Consider the following 19352-nt stretch of genomic DNA (forward strand, 5'->3'; position numbering starts at 1 on the left):
TAAATATTTCAAACTATCCATTTCCTGTAATCGATGAAAATATGCTTTTACAGTTTTATGTCTCATCTTCGAAATGAAAACAATTGGCACGTAAATTTAGTTTTAGATCAAAAGTCAGCCAAAGATCACAACTAGGAAGATCACGAGAATTTGTGGATGCTCTATCACTTTGATATTTTTTTGTTCAAGAAGTTCAACTCTTATTAATCTTACTAAATGAGAAAATGTATTACCATGGTGGAACATGAATCCCCTAATAGTCACTTCTTGAAGATACTTAGTATTGATTTCAGCATGTAATACAGATGTCTAAGCTTTGCAGTCTGTTTCAGTATCGACTGCTGCATCCATTACAGATGTCGGCGCCTTGCTCATCTTTTAAGTGCCAAGGAGTTAAGAGCTGCTAGCTATTTAGCAATTCTTTTCTTTCTTTTTATAGAAGAAATAATAATAATTGCTTGCCTTATTAATTTTAATGGGTTCTGAATTCTTTTCTTTGCATTTCTTTAGATGCAATGGGTAGGCTTATATTGGCTTTGCATAACGGTGTAAATTTGTTGGGAATACTGTATGATTCTGATTCGGTCATAGTCGTATCATTGTCAAAATCGTAAAAAACAACCTTATATTTAGCGTAGGTATAATGAAACACTCAATCGATTTCGAGGGCAGCTAAAGGTCCCTCCTCATCAGGAGAAAGAAATACATAGAAAGAAGAAATGCAAGTTGAAGGATTGGCTATGGGTAATCCTCTCAGTCCGGTACTTGCTGACATTTATATGCACTATTTTGAGATGAAATTATTTGATAAATTATCTTTTCGTCTTTGGATTCGGTATGTTGACGACACTTTCTCACTTTTTGACGGTTATAAAGAGGATTTATCCGAGATTCTATCTATTATGAATTCAATTGATCCAGCCATCCAATTCACTCTTGAAATTGAATCCAACAATTCCCTCCCCTTCCTCGATATTCTTATAATCCGCAATGAAACCGATTTTAGCACCACTGTGTACCGTAAACCCTTTGCAGTTTGTTTACCACCCCATGCCAAGTCATGCCACCCTGTTAAGCAAAAAATGGTTTCTTTTTACTATTATGTTTTCCGCGCGCTAAAAGTTTGTTCCTCTGAATCTTTGCTTACCAATGAACTTAATTATTTGAGAGCAGTTGCGATTGACCGTGGATTTTCTCCCGTGATTATTGATAAAGCCGTCAAACAATTTTCAGATTCCCATCAAAGAAGACATTCCACTGTTAGAAATAATATTAATGACCTTGTCGTGCTTCCATTTTATCCTTCTGTTAGCTTTAAAATTGCACGGATTCTCCAGAAATTCAATTTTCAAGTCGGTTTCTCCCCTATTAATAAAATTCACCCTTCGATTCTAAAAGATTGCGTTTCTGTCTTGAATTCTTGGGGAATTTATAGTATATCATGTCAGTGTGGTTTAAGATATATTGGCCAAACAAAAAGAGCGTTGAAGTTTCGTATCAAGGAAAATGAATCTTATGTCAAAAAAGGCGAAATTAACAAGTCTTCAATAGCGTATCATAGCTGGACTTTTAACCATAATTTTGATTTTGGGTCTGCAAAAATCATCCAAAAGGCTTCTTCCATAGGCGAATTGGATTTTCTTGAGGCTTTTCACATTCACAAAGATTTAGAAAGTTTAGTTAATGATTTGAAGTCCAATCCAGTCCTTCCTAATGCCTTTAAAATTCTACTATCTTAATTCAATTATTTTTGCCGATAGATGGCGTTACCTCCTCGCGCTTGGTACTACCAGAGGGTATAAAAATCCGTTCAGTGGTTGCTTTCCATTATTTGAAGTTCAGATTTTGAGCGTAATGTGCATTTGCCCCTCGCTCCCTATTTTAACTTCGCTAATATTTCTTTATGCTTGATCAGACAGACTGGCTCAGTAAAAGTAGGCGGCCAGTGCAACTCTGATTAAAAATCTAGTTATAACCACGTGCAGTGCTGATAAGCACTACGTGTTTCTGTGACTCCTTCTCCCATTTTCTTCTTTCTATGTATTTCTTTCTCCTGATGAGGAGGGACCTTTAGCTGCCCTCGAAATCGATTGAGTGTTTCATTATACCTACGCTAAATATAAGGTTGTTTTTTACGATTTTGATTGTTACATTAGCGTGTTTCTCTTCTAGTCTCGTATCATTGTGTTTCTACTGTAAATAATTTGTTTCAAACCTTCTAAAATCTTGAAATCTTTATGTGCTTGCAAATATCCACCGTAGAGTTATGAATTTTACATCAAAATACTGCAATTGAAAAACGTTCTACTCGTTCTAGTGTGCTATTACAGAACTTTCCAGTAAACACTAAAGGAAAAATATTGCATGTGCATCGCACATTGAACGACATATTAGCTAATTTCGTATTGTGAAACTGTTAAGAGAGTCGAAACTAGAAGTATAGTTGTCAGGACTTGTGTTTCTCTTGATTTGCTTTGGAAGCACGAATGCTCCTGAATAGGAACAGGGAGCTTACTCAAGCTACTATGTTCAAGAAGGTGTGAAGTAGACAAGACAAGCAGGAAGGGTATACGAAACCCTTTATTTTCAATCTTTTACAGGCACTTCCGAACTTCGGAATACAGAGATCAACCACTTGTAGTCTGAACGTAAGAATATAAAAACTACTAACTAAAACTCTAACTAAAAGCTGACTTTGAATTAGTATACAAATGCCTAGCACTAAGACTGGCCTTTATTTAAAAAAAGGTACGTATGTAGTACGCCGAGCTGCTTAAACTACAATACGTTTGCAAATATCAAGAGGGCTAAACCTCTGGCCTTAAAGGCAACCAGCAACTGAGTGAAAACTCCTAAAACTACAGTGGCAAGCGGCTTGCTTCCTAAAACTCCTTCTCTCTCTCGCTTGGCCAAAAAGCCACAACTTAAGTACTTGGGCGTTAGCAAGACAATTTGCATAAACAAGTTAAAACATTTAATTCTGGCCGGAAGTAGAAAATAAGAAGTGATAGTACAGTTTTTAAATTAAATAAACGTTAGTAGAACTTAGGATCCTTACATAGTTAAATGGAGAGTCTATGAAAAGGTATATTTTATGTCATGAAGTTCTACAAAAAGTACTAATGTTGTCGTAATTACGACTTAATAAATTCTGAGACATATACAGAACACAGGAAAACACAGGAATACATTGAAATGCACTTGAGAAGAGAATGATACTATGTTAGCACATAGAAGAAATATGAGAAATAAAATATATATATATGCATATATACATATAATGTACAGCACCACCCCGCTTAATAAACTCACTGAATAATAAACTCAGCCACGTATTGCTTCAAATTTCCAGAAACAAAAGTAAATACATACTAATCAATAGAAAATAGTGGTTTCTTAAAATTACCTCAGCCTCTTATTAAACTCAGATTTGTAAAATACAGATACTTCAGTACCAGAATATCTTACTTGTAGCTATTAAAGAGTTTCGCTGTTTATCTATTTACTAAATTACGGTGGACTATGGTCTATTTATATTTCAGGTATACAGTATTTCAATAAACGGACTTGAGAAAAATTTCCTACTCCCGAAGTCGTGAAACTGAGACACCTTTTTCAAATCTATTTGTCAGCAATGGATTTCAGAGGAACAAAATGTTCTATCTTTAGGTTAAGAAACAATCTATATCAGTGGTTCTCAAACTTTTGTGCTCCATGCACGTCTTTCACCATTGCTAGACGACCAATAACTCTTCCTTTCCAAAAGTCAAAAAATTCATATGCATTTATTTAAATTTAGATTATTTTTAAAATGTTTTATGAATTAAACACGGCAAATACAGGAAATGTTGATAAATAGCAAAACTTGAATAAAATTGGTTTTTTATGTCGCCCGCGCATTAACAAACTTTTAATGTAAAGGGTACTGTAATTTGGAAAAAAGAAAAAGTTAGTTATGACAGTAATCATGAAGAGGCAAATCAACTAAACAGATAAAGAACAATCTTTCTACTGGCTAAATACGCGAATTTCGAAATTGAATAAATGACTAAAAGAGGCAATTTTTAATTTTCTTTTTGCTTAATTTGTAACATGTTGAAATGACTAAGCAGAAACCTTAAGCCTGTAAATAGTATATCTTGATGTGATCCCGTTTAAAGATCGTGATGTTACTGCTAAATGCAGCCACAGAAGAAAAACTGCTTTAAAATAGAAATTTCCAAAACATCATTGTTTAAATTTACTTGACAATTATATTATTAGTGTTGTAATTTTTAACAATGTATTATAATTTTTAAAATAATATAAAATGCAAATGTTTCAAATAAGAGCAAAACGAACTAGAAATCGACAGATGTTAAGCTGATTTTCTAGAATAGTTTCAGGCTATGAAACTAAAACCTTTTCCCATTTATAGTGCTCTTATGGGATTCGCTATAATACTAAGAGAGAAATTTGTATCAACTGACCGATGACTCACAAGCGTAACGAGAAAAATTCAGCATTGTTAACCGGAAACTGGAGGATGAAAAAAAAAAAAAGATAGATCGTCATGATACCGTTAACTTACTAAAAGGCGCTTTACCTAGGTTGCTAAATGAACAAAATCGGCACAAAATTTAACATGCAATATGAACACAAGAATTAAGAAGACAACACTGGTTATTACGAAAAGCAGAAAATCTCAATCTCGGCTTTTGAACTTGAGTCAAGAATTTGTCTCTAACATACCACAGCAACAAGAACCCATGGATCACAAGTAATATTATTTTTACTGATTTCCCTTTGAAAAAGGGCGGCGAATTGGAAAATGAAAAAATAACTTTATTAATTAGACAAATATGAAGCACATTCACAGATCTCTTTATGAAAAGCATTAGTGTCTCTTCCTAAAACTATAATTCTTAACATTTAACCTTTAGACAAGTTTAATATAAAAGTTTTCAAATGTGATAACAGAAAAGATATTCAGGAACTGATAAACAGAAATGAATCTTTTGGAAATGCAAGCAGTTTGAAGAAGATCAGTAAATCGATATTTCCATTAGAAGCAATGAATTTTAGAGTCACTGCATAACTGATTCTCTAGAAAACAGTTAAATCCTGATTTAAAAGCAGGCTTTTATCTAGAAGAAGCATGAAGAATTACGAGGTATAGCTGATGTTTCATACATCAGTGCAGGAAGTTATGAAGCTTTAAGTTAGGAATATGCGTCAATTGACTATGGTAATGAGATAACGTGAATAAAAACTGACCATATAGAAACAGTTGGAAGAAGTACAGAAACTGACAGTGAAATTTATATAAAAGAAGAGATAATATCTCATTAATTGAATCAAGAAAATCATTGCAAATTCTAAGAAACACTAATTCTAAGTGCTGACGCAAACGTGATCAGAAATTTTACGAAATTAAGAATAGAATTGTAAAATTGTTGATGAACAGTGCGAAACCATCACTATCAATCTTATCTTTTCTTAACTTTTATAAATCATTGTTCTATTACGGATACAATAATGATTTATAAAAGTTAAGAATTTCATCAAGTATGTAATTATAAAAATGTTTTTACGAAATTAAAAAAAAAATATTTCTAACTAGCGTAAACAGTTTAGTTTTAGCTTTAATTTTTTTATTATTTTAGAATTAATTATTATATTAGTTGTTAATTTTTATTTTAAAGAACAAGTTTAAAATTCATATTACGATTTGCATTACACAGATCACCGTCTACTAAACTCAGCCGGCTAATAAATTCAAATATGCTTGGAACGGAGTGATTTTAATAAGCAGCGTGGAATGCATATATTATGAGTGTAAAGTTATTTAAATAATAAAAATAACAATGGTAATAGTAGCAGTATTACTAGTAATTGCGAAATATAGTGCGTGATACACACAAGAACTGAAAAAATACAAATAATAGAATAAAAATGGACAGTTAAATTTGGCACAGATTGTACTTAATAAGTGAATATAAAATTCTTAATGCTGGGAATTGGCAGCATCTATAAATATAAAATAGGCCTACTTCTATCGTCTTCTTTTGTTAATCCACAGTATGAAGCTGAAATATAGAATTTTACAAACCTGCAAACGCGCAACAAAGAAGAACATGAGTTCCTTGTCCCCAATGTAATTATTGTTAGACATAAAGCGCAAACGCTCATATAAACAAACATCGAAAACAATTACTGAACAATAAAAGAGAGTGAGCTCTGGTACGAGAGTTACGAGAAAATGAGATCATTGATGAAATACCCGTTGTTGTGGCTGCTGGTGATGACCACTACTCAAAATTAATGTAGTATAAAACCGCAAAATCGAAATTATTGTCAGATTTTGAACATGTTTGAAATTTCTTGACAAAAAATTATGTAGATTAGTAATCCAGCATTAAGTGAATTAGTTTATAATTTTCAGTATTTGATGTCCCATAATTACTGTCCACTTCCTTACAAATTCCTCCTGCGAGGTCCCTTCTTTTTAGGACTATAGTTGGTTAAGGCAAGTATATATAGTTTGCAAATCATGAAAATACTAGTTAAGGACTTCCTGTAGATTCTTTAGCCAGGATAGAATTTCAATTTCTACAAAATTCTCTAAACAACCTGATTACAGTGAAAAACGATGGAGCTTCATTTCGATGCGTTAACTGTAAACATTGAAGACATTCTTCTTGATTAAACCCAACTTTAAAATCATGAAAATACTAGCACGATAATATTCTCGCTTCAGCTTCATTTTCTTTCTTTTAAAAGTTATTCAACTATAGATTAATTTCAGTTACTGCCACCAATTATCGTCTTCAGATATAACAAAGCTCAGCTTTACATATCTAATAAATGTGATGTGTACACCACATGACCTCCTTGTACGGAATATTAAATTATACGCATTTTTTCTTGCATTTCATTTAAACTTATTGGATTGAATTAAATCTACTTCGCCGGCAGGGCATAAACCACAATAGAATAAATGCATTCTTTAAAATTCACTCTAATGTTTGTTTACCACAGCGACACTCTGGCGCTAGATTCACTTAACAGTATTATATTTCGTTCATATTATAACTCATAATGCACAAAATTTATATCATTTAAAGAATAGAATTATCTAATCGTTGCCACATGTTCTATGCAAATACTATAATAAAGCTAGAATGATGTATAAAAGAAATTAAGAAACAAACAAAAAAGAAACAGTTTTTCACAGACGATTGATTATTTCTCATTCAATTAATTCAGTTCTCACTTCGCGAGAAGGCAAAAATACATAAAAACTCAAAATATCTATATTAAAAATTACGAAGTAAATCTTAAACACTTATTTCCTCGAAAAAATCCAGAAAGGATTAAGCATGATTTAATTGGCAATAATAAATGAAGGCGTTACCTTTGTTGTTGGGAAGCTAAGTTTCTCTAGATTGGCAACAAATCCACTAGTCGTCTGTTTCAAATGCATACAATCAATGGACGCTATAAAAAAAGGCTTAACGGCACTTAAACAACTTTAAAATTGTTGATAATTCTAAAATATTGCATACAGATTTACTAAAGGCATAAAAAACCTTAACCGGAAGATAAAAACAACGTAATTCAATCATTTTTAAAGCAAAAAATGTACAATTTACAAACATATAAGAGTAAAGAAACTGAGATCACTCAGCCGGGTAACAGAGTGGATATATATCTATATAAATATATTTATATACGTTTGGTGCGGCCGATTGCAACCAAAATACGAGGTGCACATCTACATGTTATAGCAGTCCTATATACAAAATTTCAACGTTCTGAGGCTACTCGTTTTTGAGTTATGCGAGATACGTACGTACGTACGTGCATACGTTCGTACAGAGGCCACGAAAAATTCTCTTTAGAATTTATTTTAAAGCAGTTTTATAATTTTTTGGAGGAAACGAGTCTTTTATTCTGTCCTTACATACAGATATCACGCAAAAACATCGTTAAATTGCATTCGATAGCGGTCAAAATGGATATTTTCGTTGAAATATGCTGCCTGAAACTTTTCGTGATTATAATACTTCCTTTTTACTTCGTGCAAGTAAAAATAATTGCTTTTTAGCGCATATCAGAGGTATCTACGTAGATATCTTTACTTCATGCCACACAGGGTAAATAGAATCGAATTCTTACGCCCCACAAAGCCTCCGTTTCCTTAGTTCACAAGAGATTGTTTTTATAACTAACACGTTTCCTAGTTGAAAATATTTTTGAAAACTATATGTAACTTTTCTGGCCGAATACGCTACTTTTTCTCTTTGAAGTTTAATCTTTACACACAAGCTTATTTCAATATTTATCGCTGATTACAGCCGAAAACATCGCGGCAAAAGCATCGGGTATTAAAATATCGCGGAGAAAACAACGCAAGGAAAAAAAGTCGCGGTACAAAGCATCCTGGAAGCAAATATCTGAAAAAGAAAACGTCGCAGTTCTAAATATCTTGCAAAATATCGTGGTCGAAAGTAATGCGTTTCAAAATCTTCGCAGTTTAAAAATATCTTCGTTGAAAATATCGTGCCAAAAATAAAGTCCATACAAATCATCGCAGGACAATAACATCCGCATGCAATGCGTTTTGAAATCCCATACTGACTTATTATATAACTGACTTTCGTCATAACTAACAAATCGACATCCAAAAATTGATTGCACGCTATATATGAAAATGTTAAGGACACTTTGAAAATAAATAGAAACAAAATAATGTATAATTTTCACTAAAGCAATATCAGATCAGGAAATGTGAAAGAAAATAATTTCATAACTAAGCAATTTTTACAGAGGTAACCTCATACAGATATTTATGCTTCGTTTTCTAAGCATTTTTAGACAGTATTTTTTAATAAAAATTATCAGTAAAGGTTTATAAGAGAAGGTTAATTTATTATTGACCTTTGTTAATTAACTACATAAATCTGTGCTGCAAGTTGCATTAATTTTCTCCTTATTTTCAACTTTTAAATGCTTAAGTTTCCTTCTTATTTTTTCAGCAAATATTAATTAGTTCATTCAAAAATATGAAATATAGAAGTAAAAGAATCCATTTTTCTTCTTGCGCTCCGAAATTATTATACTGTAGAGATATTAGGTATTGTTTGGAAGCAGGAGACTTGAAAAATGAGCTACACCTTCTCCGGGAATCGAACCACGGACGTCTGGAATACGCTCCCAGCGTGCAGACCACCACCCTATGAAGGCATGCTAGGAAGGCAGGAGAAATGCTTTATAATACAAACATGCATTTACAACTTTTAAAACCTTGAAACGCATGTGTGCGATGTAATCGTCACGCGATGGTTTGTAGGTACTTTATTTTTTACCACGATATTTTCGACGGCGACGAAGTTTTTGAACCGCATTATTTTCGACCACGATATTTTAGAACTTCGATATTTTCTCTTTGCTTTCTTTTCTCCCACGATGTTTTGTATTATGGCCCAAACCTACCACTGTTTTATGCTGCTAAAAACAAAATAAATGCAAGGGAATTACTAAAACAGAATGCACAGATTTGCTAAATTGTTGGTTAGATTTGAATGCATTTGTTTGAAATCAGATTATATCACAGATATTGAAAATATCACATATTACTGATACTGTTTCTAGGTTACCTTTTAAAAGAACATTTTTCAGTTCAGAGTGGCTGAACCATCAAGACGCTTGAAACCGGTGGCGAATTTCAAAAAGCTTAAAACAGGAGAAAAGAGAATTAAGAAATGTTAGACGATGTTAAGCAGTATAAAATTCGTCACTGATTGCGAGTTCATATGGGTATTAGCTATTCCTCCCATTTTTGGAACACTTATGAGACAGCATGATGACGATCAACGTAGACTGATGTTATCATTTACTAACTTATTATTATATAAATTTCAGACTAGGTAAAAGATGCACGTGAGCTAAAAGGAAAGAGACAAATTTTCCTGATTCAGTTGAAAACTGTAAGATTAAAGCTAGAAAGAAAAGATTTGTCAAAATACTAAATGAGCATTGTATTATAATACAATAAATGGCAACGTGCGGGCTAGATTACCTTCATTGATTAGCTAATACTCTGCCTTACGTATCATTCAAAATCATGCATTTATTATCACAGGAAAGTACACTTCCTCATTCTCATGTTTAAACCTTGAAATCATGCAGATTTCTGCAGTCCAAGGAAGGAAATTTATAAATATGCTTTATAGGCATTAATTATAACAAACTTTATCGATTTCTAATCAGTGCTTACAGAACTTATTCAACTTCTGATTGCATGCACTTGATGATATGTCTACATCGCCTGAAGATTACTGAATGTTCAAAGATCGTATAAAAGTATCACACAAACCGAAACACAAACCTGTTTCCGCAGGATGGAGATGACATTCACTTTGTTAATGCTGTTCCTGGCTCCAGAGCTGGTAATATGTATTAGCCTTCTTGTAGCAATTCAACTTTGGTTCTACTTGTCTACCAAGCGTTACGAGAATATTCCAGCATACGGTACAAAAAATTCCCTTTTGCTCATGTGGCAACATTTCCAGCAAATATGTAGAATAGAAAAAGATAACCCTCCAGCTTCATGTAAGTTCGAAAATATACAGTTCTATTATTATAATGCCGTTTTTAATAATCTATTTTTAATATATTGATTAATGATAAAGGACAAAATTCAGAATTTTTCAGTATGCTTAATTTGGAAATGAAAGTTGATATAATTCGGCTAATTAAGGCAAGTTAATTACTTTATTTTGTCAAATTATGCAAGTAAACATTTCCTATTTAATTATTTTTTTATTTTCTTTAGCACATTAAAATGGAATCGATTTCAATGAATTGCAATTAATTAAATCAATCCTTGATACTTCCCCCCCCCGTATATATATATATATATTACGTTCAGGGCATATTGCCTGTTTAATTTATATTTTATTATTATTTCTTTTTTCCATTTTAGGCTGTAAGCCTTTCACTTTTGTATGGTTTCTGTTCATTTGTATGGTTTCCGTTCGACTTCGGCCCACCAGCGGCCGAGCGGTAACGTCGCTGAACACTGGTAGTTCGGTCCGAGGTTCGAATCCCGCGAACGGGCTGGCTGCATGGGTGTTTTCGTGGTTTTCCCCATGTGTAACGTGTATACGAGCCAGTTTCCCTTAAAAAGTCCTCCACGAAGGCATCCCTCCCTTAAGGCAGATAGCCCTCGAGTGCTTTGCCGTAATCTAATAAACCAAACCAAACCAACCGTTCAACTTCGTTCGAGAGTTGGGGAAGTTCGTTAAAACAAGTAAATGATATTACAGCTACTAGAGATACAGGCTGCTCGTCATCCATGTCCTAGCCATGGACCTTATAAGGTCCATAGTTCTAGCGTAGGCCTCGTATTGTAGCCACGTTTTAGGGTTGTAATTCAAGTTTGGGGTGCCATTTTTGGCGCTTTAGCGGTGTTCGCTAAAACGTTATTATTTAACATTCTAGGGTATCCAAACTTCCGATTTTTTTGCATTCATATAAAGATGTGTGGTTTTTGCCCCACTTCTTTTCTCTGCAGTTCAGCGTTTTTCTTGTATTTTTTTTAAACTGCCAAATTTCTCATATGATTTAAGTTATTTTAAATGTTTCTAAAACATTTTCATATATTATATTTCACATTTGTATATTAGTTAAAAATACTTTATTTTGAATTGATTTATTGAATTTTTAGTTTTTACTTTTAAATACATGCATAATGTTAAGCACCTCAAAATCTACTTTTTGACAATAGATTTCTCGCAGCTGTATGCTTAATTTTTTTATGAGATGGTACTGGATTTATAATCATACTTTCATCTTTATTTAACTTTTATTCTTTTAGAATTCAATGTAATTTCATGTGTTATATAAATATTAAAGTGCTCTATTTGTATGATAATTCTTAATAGCTCAGTGCTCTATTTGTATGATAATTCTTAATAGCTCAGTGCTCTATTTGTATGATAATTCTTAATAGCTCAGTGCTCTATTTGTATGATAATTCTTAATAGCTCAGTGCTCTATTTGTATGATAATTCTTAATAGCTCAGTGCTCTATTTGTGTGATAATTCTTAATAGCTCAGTGCTCTATTTGTGTGATAATTCTTAATAGCTCAGTGCCCTATTTGTATGATAATTCTTAATAGCTCAGTGCCCTATTTGTATGATAATTCTTAATAGCTCAGTGCTCTATTTGTATGATAATTCTTAATAGCTCAGTGCCCTATTTGTATGATAATTCTTAATAGCTCAGTGCCCTATTTGTATGATAATTCTTAATAGCTCAGTGCCCTATTTGTATGATAATTCTTAATAGCTCAGTGCTCTATTTGTATGATAATTCTTAATAGCTCAGTGCTCTATTTGTATGATAATTCTTAATAGCTCAGTGCTCTATTTGTATGATAATTCTTAATTTCTCAGCTATGGCATTTCAATACTGATGGAGTTAAGCAGATTAATTTTATTTACATTACATGTTAAAATATTTAGAGGCTATTAAAGCTGTGAGTACAAATTCGTACGAATACAACTTCAGTAATTTTTAAGTTTCTAAAGCTTTCCTGAATCAAAAGATAATTTTCTAAAATTATAAATAAATTTTTACATGATAAATACATAAGTGCATGCTGACTCTTTAATATATCTAGTCAGTTCACACTTTAAATGCCTGAAACAATTTAATAGCTTGTGTGCATATAAAGCTTGTTTTTATATTTTTAAGTATGCTATTTGAAGTTTGCTCATATGGAATCAAACATCTATTATTGTAGCAAACTGGTTAAAAATGTTATTTTGCATGTGTTTCCAGAAAAGGCAGCTAAAGGTTTCATGATTTTAAGTACTGATTCAAGACATGCACTTTTAAATTATAATGCTTTTAGATTGAAGTGCAGAATGCTATAAAAATATTTCAGTGCTCTGATGACAAAAAAATAAATTTTTTCATAGATTTAGAAGAGTAAGAATTCCATTTTCACCTTTATTTAAGTAAAATGAAGTTTAAAAAAATAATACATACATAAATAAATAAAAATAAAACCTTTACGTACGGAATTTGCAGCTATTATTTACTTATCAATTATTTGCTTTTGATAGCTACTTTTTATAATACATAGAAAAAATACTAATACATTTATAAGAATTTGCATGCATTAAATAAAGAAAAAACGTACATATGCTGTTAATATTACACTTATCTGAATATTTAATGATAATTCTATAACCTATATAAGATTCAATCTATACCACTGCAAGGACAAGGCTTAAATCACAGCTCTTCTTATTAATTACTTTCCATATGTAAAAACATAAAAATATTTAGCTACAGATCTATAGAATAAGTCCTCTTATAACAAGCATATGCAAAACGCATATCGTGAAAGTAATGCAAAAATAGAAAGTTTTTCACTCTTTTTCCTAACGTAGCGCAATTTATTCCATCATATTGAAATTTTATTAAACTACAGCAGCAATTTGATATTTTTTTCTATTATAAATCAACAGCTTTATATAGAATGATCTTACTTTACCGGATTCTTATTTAAATGAATGCATGTGGAAATATCAAAATAAATGCAAAAAACCGTGTGAATAAATCTTAGCCAACACAGTTAAGATAATATTCTTATTTTCAATAAAATGTTTCAAGGTATATCATTTTAGTTCTTTTTCTATTAAAGCAGCTAACCTAAAACATACGTATATCCCATTAATTTGTTAAAAATAATAAATAAGTTTTATGTGCATACTGAAAAGGCAGAAAAAATAGCCTTGATTTAAAACTTTTAAAGCAATAAGCAAATAAAATACATTGGTTCTATTAGCATGTCAAAAAAATTACTGTTATGTACTCTAAAAACAAATCCCAAGTATCACATCATGATATATTACACTCTTACAAAAGAAGAAATATCAGATTAGGAATACACTCCTTTTATGCATTTGATAACAAAGAAGAGTAAAACATATGCAACATCAAATTATGAAAAATCCTGCAGGTCATTACAATAACTGTAAGATATTGATCAATAAGGTAAAAATCAGTTGATCATTCTTTCACAGTAGCACTAAGTTTTTCATTCAAAATTATTAATATGCCAAAACAGATGTAGTATCGGTACCTCAAATTTAAGGTCACACAAAAGTAAATTTGATTTAGCTGAACATGAGATCTTCCATGACAAATTTATGAACAAATTGATTTTTTTACTTGGAAATTTAACAAAAGCATGCATGAAATTTAACATTAAAATCTAAAGCACTAGCATTTAATAACAGTTACACGTATTAAATGAATTTAATCACACTTTTAAGAATGCAATTTTCTGATAAATTTTAATTTTTATACGAAAATGGAATTAATTTTGTAAAGCTACTTAAAACATATTTGCTGTTCACACATTTAAATAAATAAGTATACTTAAAAATACATGAGCATTTACTACCAAATAAAGCATAATAATGGGATCAAAACAATTTGTTGAATATTTGAATTAATACTTAACGTCTTGAAAATTCCTAAAAAATACAGAATATATTTATCTTACTATAAAGAAAAACCAAAATTATTTATAATTTAGATCACACTATCAAGTTTTTAACACTCTGACGCCAACTAACAGATTTGGTGAAAATATATTAGAATCAAAATAGAATGCTACTTTAAATTATCAGTCGTACAGTAAAATTAAATAAAAATAAGGTACATCACATTTTTAACCTTTGTGATAACCTAGTACAAAGTTTACATGAAATGTAGGATACTATTTTACAAACAGTATAAACTATTTGCGATAATAAAAGAAACATCACAAACAGTATTGGCGATATATTACTGCACAAACACATTCACATTCCGCAATTGATTTTGTATTTATAAAATCAGTTGATCGTCAATAAGTGACAGTGAAATAAAAATACACATTTTGAAGAAATAACGAAAAGTAATTTTTCTAACATTCTATAGAAAAATACGAAGCTGAACTTAACTCACCAACGACACTCTCCTGGGCCCGGAATTCATTAATCTTGACGATAATTAATTATCCATTTTTTATTTTATGTAAATCGACACCCCCAGGGGTTGACTCAGGCGAACGCCTGAGAAGTACTGGTTAGGATCTGTACCTAGGAAGTCTCAATCACGGAGACATAATAACACGCTTCACAGAAGGCCTGAGGTCTCCCAGGACAGAGTAAGGCTCGGCAGGGACCGTACTGGTACAAGTTCGCAACATTACGGATTGATCAAGGGCGGGGCGGCATTTAATTCCGATAGGCGCCTATAAGGCCGCATTAGAGCGGTAGCTGTCCCTTTCAATGAGAGTTGTATGCAAATCGAACGCATTGCTTCGATCACGGAAAATTCGCTGCCGACGCAGAGAAATTCGACTGCTTTCATCCAAATACGCTTAAGCTCAAAGTGACGCAAAACCTTCTGCCATGTTTATTGCCGGAAATATAACCATCTGTTTATTTTATACGAAGGGTCAGACCTGTCCTTACTTTAACAGCCGTCTCGTCAATTTAACACCAGCTTTGATGAGATTACCAATACTTGCGATTTAACTACTTGTGACGTCAGAGTCCCACGTGATTCCTTAAATCTCACTTAATGCTGTGGTTGAAAATGTCATGACTAGGGCCCTTGGTCACTAAACCGATCGAGTCAGAAACAGCTGTCCTTGACGCAAGCGATTTTAGAGATATCTTTCTTGTGAGCCAAACGCAGATCACTACCCTTCTTATTTTCACATATTTAGAATAGTGGTATAACGTCAGTTTGCCGTGGGCGGGAGTTGTAGTCTGTTACTTTGAAACAGGAACTTCAAGAATATTTTCTGCTGTCCAATTTTAGCTGTGAGAATGGGAACAACAACTGCGGGGAAAAGTTAAAGAGTGCCTTAACTTTTACCCCACTTTATTTAGGTTACTTTCGATTCACGAAAAACACTCGAATGAAGACAAACTCAAAATGCAGCTTCAAATAATGTTGAAAGATTAATTGCTGCGCGTTGATGACCGCACGAGTAATGACTGAAATGAGGGGTTGGCCAGGGCCCTGAAGAGCCTATTTTAAATTATCATAGCTTGCGCAGCATCAAGATCAGATATTAAATTATGAATTAGGTATCATTTCTTAACTAGAGATTGTTATTTATTAACATTAACTAAATTTCATATACATGGCGGAGTCGTTGATGGAAACATATTCCTTAAATTTTTTCTAGCTTTTACAGCAATCACAGGAGTCACATACATGCTTTGGGTAATGAAAACCTGTACTGTGTTAGTTTTAGTTTCTGTATAACACACTCGTGGTCGAAAAGTATAGTCTGTAACTTTAAAATGTGCACTTTAAAAATATTTTTTGTCGTCCGATTTGACTTGTAACAGTAGCAACAACAGCTGCGGAATAAGATTGGATGGCTTAGCATTTTCCTCTGTATTTACATATGTTTCGATTCACGACAAGCACTCGAATGAAGGCTGACTTCAACTACAGCCTCAAATGATGTTGAGAAAAAAATTGCGGTGGGGTGATAATGACACAAGTTCCGATTGCAAAGGGGGGGTTGTAAGGGCCTTGAAGAGCCTATATTAAATTAACAAATTATAGTTTGAGCAGCATTAAGGTCAGACATCATTTTATGAATGAGATATATTTCTTAACCAGAGATTGTTATCCAATAACAGAACCTATATTCCATGGTGATAATAATTGACTCACTTTATGTAATTCATTTATTATTTGGACAAACAGAGATGCTGAAATTTCACATGAATGTTTGTGATGGAAGTAAGATTATTTCTGATCAGAATGTTTTCACTTTATGAAATTGCACTAGTCGCTTTTCTTTTTAGATTTATTCAAGATAGTGATAGCTTTCGCAGCCATGTTTCAGCGTGAAGGGGCATTCTTTATGTGGATTGGATTCGAACCGCATGTGGGAATTTACAAAGCCGAATATGTCAAAGTAAGAAATATTTTAAGGATCTATGAATTCTAGTGATGGAAATAAGGAGTGTAATGTACATCGAAATTAATTTTTAACCTAATTTTTCTTCAGTTGTAAATTTTTATAATATTTCATAAATACTGCATATTTATATTGTTTTTAATTTTTTATATATAAGTAATTAAAATTCTTCTTTAGGAGCTGAATGCTTGAGAATTGAAGAAATAAAAGTTTCATATATTTAAATTTTTCTGTTGTTACTTCGACGACATAATTTTAGATTTTACATTTTAAAAGTGGCTGAGTGCCGGTAGCTCGATCGAAGTGAGGCAAACGAGCTGCCTTGATTTTTTTTCAATACTGTAATGTATAATATGAATGCGAGAATACTTCTGTTAGAAAGTCATTCACTAAGGCATCTCCCCACTTAGATAGATACCACTTGTGAACTTTGCCGTAATCATTTAACTAACCTCACTTTTCAGATTTTATTGATTTAAAGCTTCTCTTCTAAAAATCTTCTTCACTTCTCTTTTCGCGCACAATGTTTGTAGACCTATTTTATTTGAAATATAGACCTGTTACCACCTTTAAAACAATATACACCGTAATATATACACTACTAAGGCGCTCTTCCCTTTCCTTGAAAGTTTAGTTGAATGCTTCGTACTGAATTTATTATAAACTGGGTATTGTGATTTTTACTTAGCTTGGATTGTGTGAAATTATTGACCTCCAAGAACATCGTGATAAAAGAAAAGATAGAAAAATTTGTAAAATACAACAGATATGTTTACAGCAGGATGGGAGGCCATCTGTTTCTAATCAAAGAAACCTGCGTTATTTTCTTTACACGGTCTTTGGTAAAAATGTGACACTCTCTTTGACAACTAAGTTCAAGTATTGCAAATTTCACTTCACAACATTCCTGTTAACGTTTTGAATTCAAGAGCATGAGAATGGCACTATTCGTCGTGGACGTTTCGCCGTCTGGCCGTTTCGCCATTGAAGACGTTTCGCCTCAAGACATATTTTTCTTTACACGGCTGCATTGTATCTTGCCGTATTATCTGAAGTTGATTTAAATTAATAACTTTGTTTAATTTAATATGATAAAAAATTTAATATAAAATAACATATAAAATGTTTTTGTGTACAGGTTTTATACAAATACACCGTTACACATGACATGTTAATTTTAAGGGAGTAAGATGCTGACAACATTCCAACATAATTCTGTTTTCCATTGAGATTTCATAAAAATGTGCATTTCTTGCTTGTATGAGTGATTTCTCTGAACTAGCCAATTAAAACTTCAAGCAGTTTTGACGAATCATGTAAATATTGTACCGGCATAATTTTAAAATCGAGAATATAACTTCTATTATATCAGAAGTTAAGCCCCAGTTCTCTTTGATACTGACATAATTTTCCAACTATGCGTATTTTCTTTATATCTCATATTTGTAAATAACTATTCATATTAAAAGCAACCTTTATTAAGTGTAAAAGGTAAATACAATTATTAAACTAAATAAATTTAATATGAGTATAATACGGCAAGATAAAATAAAATCATATAGGGAAAATATGTCTTGACGGCGAAACGGCCACTGTGAAATGGCGAAGGCGAATAATAGCCCAAGAGCATGTCCCTAGACCCCAAGAGCATGTCTTCGATTATTTCAGATACATTCAATTTAATTAAAACACAATAACACGCCGAACAAATACTGATTCAGAAGTCAAACATAAATCAGCGTTATATTTTCAAATTTTCGCAGGACTAATTTCGATGGTTTTACCGAACCACCATCCTCAGCTGCTGAAGCGCAAATAAACGAGATAGGTTATAATGATCATATAAGATAAGGAAGCCTAGACAGAAAATAAGCTAGTGGCGCCATCTGTTGATGAAATCAGAACTAAAACATAATTTTTTTAAAGACCGAAGGCAAAGATGGATTAGAATTAGGATCGTTAACTAGAACAGAAAGATTTTTTTGAATTTGAAATGCCTCTAGAAAACTCTAGAAACTAGTTGGAGAACTTGATTAACTTCTTTAATTTTATAAATACAGAATGTTTAAAGATATACCAAATAAAGACTTAAACCGCCCATGTTTTGTTTATCCCGCCGTAGGTGTTTTGTATAATTAACTATGCTTACACGTGCAAAAAAGACAACAATTAGAATCATATTGTCCTTGCTTTAAGCTGTGTTTTATTGAATAAATCAGGGTTTCTTATACTGTGTGTCTCAACCCCCAAGGGGGTCGCAGAACCTGCAGCAGGGGGTCACCAAAACTTTTAGCAGTTTTGACATTTCTTTAACTTACTATAATAATTTTACAATTACCAAATATTTT

At 32.3% G+C, this 19352-nt stretch overlaps 1 protein-coding gene across 1 annotated transcript in view; it reads left to right on the plus strand.

Annotated features, from left to right (window-relative positions):
* Nucleotides 1-10203: 10203 nt before the first annotated feature.
* Nucleotides 10204-19352, plus strand: part of LOC118200417 (cytochrome P450 4C1-like) — a 33027-nt gene continuing 23878 nt past the window's right edge. The window contains exons 1-2 of the mRNA XM_085812343.1: nt 10204-10596; nt 16889-17001. Of these exons, the coding sequence (XP_085668469.1) occupies nt 10386-10596; nt 16889-17001 (324 nt within the window). The 5' untranslated portion in view covers nt 10204-10385. The remainder of the gene's footprint in view (nt 10597-16888; nt 17002-19352) is intronic.

Source organism: Stegodyphus dumicola, chromosome 3, assembly GCF_044657685.1.
Source record: "Stegodyphus dumicola isolate Sdum_Otavi_A_Nest chromosome 3, ASM4465768v1".
Taxonomy (NCBI): Eukaryota; Metazoa; Arthropoda; class Arachnida; order Araneae; family Eresidae; genus Stegodyphus; species Stegodyphus dumicola.